Source organism: Plectropomus leopardus, unplaced genomic scaffold (assembly GCF_008729295.1).
Source record: "Plectropomus leopardus isolate mb unplaced genomic scaffold, YSFRI_Pleo_2.0 unplaced_scaffold14109, whole genome shotgun sequence".
NCBI classification, from domain to species: Eukaryota; Metazoa; Chordata; class Actinopteri; order Perciformes; family Serranidae; genus Plectropomus; species Plectropomus leopardus.
Window position 1 is genome coordinate 1 of NW_024615068.1, and position 3,082 is coordinate 3,082.

The window sequence follows — 3,082 nt, forward strand, 5'->3', positions numbered from 1 at the left end:
ATCACATCACATCACATCACATCACATCACATCACATCACATCACATCACATCACATCACATCACATCACATCACATCACATCACATCACATCACATCACATCACATCACATCACATCACATCACATCACATCACATCACATCACATCACATCACATCACATCCAAAATACAGGTAAATGTTGTAAATACACAACTCCGCCGGAGGAGGACACACATGACACACATCGCTGAGTCTAGTCCGCCCGAATAGAAGCCACAGAAGAAGAAATCTCCCGCCCCATCCGCTGTAGTTTTAAACGCTGGCGGGACGCTCCGCCGCTTCAGTGTGTCGGTCCAGCTGCTGCAGAAACGTCTCCTGAGTCCACAGGTCGCTGCTAACATGGTGAGGACTAAAGCCGACAGCGTCCCCGCAACATACCGAAAAGGTACAGTAACATTTTACGGATATTTGTTCGGAGTTTAGCATAAAAAAGCGAAAGTTTATTAAAGTTAGACAGTTTTGTCTCGTAGTCTGGCGGGCTGTGAGCGGACAAAGCGGGTAGAGTAACATCACTGTTTCCCGCCGTTATTTGCTTAACATAAACGGTATCAGATGATTTAATAACCTGAATATGAAGGCGTCAGTTTAATATGTCCATGAAAACGGGTTAAACTGTGGAGCATTTTTCCAAACAGCAGCTCCCGCCAACACGGAGGCTCGGAGTTGCTCTTCATCAGCCGAGCGGAACATTTTTAACGTTTTAATGTCGCGACGCATCCAAGAACCGCGCGTTTGTCCCGGTACTCCGATCCTCCCGCTGTGATGACATTTACTCCATCTTTTCCACAACTTTGTGTTTCGCTTTCTGCAAACTGGCGCCAGTTTTTAGCGCCGCGAAGCGGCTTAGTGCGGACGTCACACCAAACCCCTTTAAAAAGTTGCGTAATTTATTGCATTCTTGTTTCTCGTCGACGGAGCATTAATGTGAGGACATAAAGGTCAGCGTCTCTCTGGTCCCCTCTGTCCTCAGGTGAATTCAGCACACGAGTCACCCGTCCATCGATAATCTCAATCAATAAAACCGGAATAAACTTGATTCCGCTGTTACTGTGTGTAAAACTCGTTTCATAAATCAATTTATTACTACGATGTCTGCAGAAACACCGCAGCTTCTTTAAGGGCCCCAGCAGGAGCTGGGCTCTGGGGACATTTGGGGGCCTGGCCCCTGCATGGGAAAATATTGCCAACACTAGAGGCTAGTTTGTTGGCTGTTTTACTACATTATTATTGTATTGAATTATTTACATTTTTGTAATTTAAAAAAAAAAAACGTTTTTCCATTAAAAAAAGTCATTAATTTTCTGTGATTTTTAAGACTTTTTCTTGATGGGTTTCCTTTTTTAAAAAGGTGATTTTTTTTAACTGAAAAAATGTCTTCCAAACTTGACGTATCACAATTAAATAAACATATTGGAATTCATTGCAGTTTATACATACATACATGCATTCATTCATACATACATACATACGTACATACATACATACATACGTACATGCATACATACGTACATGCATACATACATACATACATACATACATACATACATACATACATACGTACATGCATACATACATACGTACATACGTACATACATGCATGCATACATACATACATACATACATACATACATACATACATACATACATACATACATACATACATACGTACATACATGCATGCATACATACATATATATGGAGGTTTATATTTAATTGTTAATGATTAAGGATTTAACCCATTCATCCTCTTTGTGTTTCCAGCTGTTGCAGCAGCTGCTCCCAGGAAGTCTTTGGGCTCCAGTTCAGCCAACTCGTCCTCGTCCAGCAGCCTGTCGTCCACGCCGGGTCAGAACCTGCAGCCGTCTGTCTCTCTCTCTGACTCTCTCTCACACACACACACACACACACACACACTCGGATGATGTGATGTGATGTGATGTGATGTGATGTGATGTGATGGAGTCAATACTGACATTAGGATTTCTTTATTTCTTTACAGCGAAGAATAAATATGCAGGCGGGAACCCGGTGTGTCCTCGTCCCACACCGACCTGGCAGAAAGGCATCGGAGACTTCTTTGGCGGGCCCCCGAGGAAGCCAGAGAAGGAGAACCAGAGGCCCCAGGAGGTGGAGGACGGCGAGGAGGCCGGAGGCAGCGGGACGTCAAAGGCCAGCAGGAAGTAAGTTGATCCGCAGCAGCGGTTTCTCTTAAAATCATATACGGGGACTCCCAAAGTCACAAACATTTTTCCTCGTGCGGTTTGGGAAAAGATTTTGTCCCACGCGATGTGTTCTACAGCGAGAGAAATTCTGACAAATGTGTTGATTTGTCTGATCAACTGCCAAAACCACAAGACTTTAAATTACTGAGAAAACTGTAGTTTCCTTTTAACATTTGAGAGTTTTTACCTAAAAAAGAAACAAACAAAAGATTAAAAATCCAAATATTTCACAGTCATCCGTAACCCTGTAAAACCTGCAGCGACGTCGCTTTTCTTGTGCTGCTCAGACGTCTTTCACAAGTTTTTAACCTTTTAAACTTTGGGCAAATTGTGATTTCTTCAAAAGGTGAAAAGGCAACGAGCAACTTTGTCAGAAACGTTTCACAAAAGAAAGAATAGATTCAGAAAATGATTTATTAAAAATCAAGGGGAAACATTTTCAAAGGGTGAAACTACATGGCGTTAAAAAGCAGGTATTTAAAATCATGTTACAGAATTTCAATGAGTGTTCTGCGTAACGTGCTCATTTTAATTTCTTTCTTGTTTCGCGGCGTGCAGGTCCAGACCGCTGCCTGCTGAGAGCGAAGACGACGACGAATGAAGACGAAGAATGAATTTTGGTTTTAATTTTTGTGTCTGTTCAGTTTTCTGCCTCCAGATTTCCTTCCTGGTATTTTAAATGTACATCTGTATATAATTTTTGCTGAATTCAATTTGTATAGTTCATTAAACTTTTTTAAAAAATGTTTTCAATCTGCAGTTTTGTCTCGTGTGGTTTTCTGAAATATTTTTGCTTTGGCTTTAATCAAAAAATACACG

General features: G+C 41.5%; 1 protein-coding gene across 1 annotated transcript; it reads left to right on the forward strand.

The window, feature by feature from the left end:
• The first annotated feature begins 179 nt into the window (after positions 1-179).
• pclaf (PCNA clamp associated factor) lies at positions 180-3,033 on the forward strand. Its single transcript, XM_042514341.1, has 4 exons — positions 180-426; positions 1,803-1,886; positions 2,041-2,221; positions 2,822-3,033. Exons 1-4 carry the CDS (start codon positions 381-383, stop codon positions 2,862-2,864), a joined length of 354 nt encoding a protein of 117 aa, XP_042370275.1. The 5' UTR covers positions 180-380; the 3' UTR covers positions 2,865-3,033.
• The last annotated feature ends 49 nt before the right edge of the window (positions 3,034-3,082 follow it).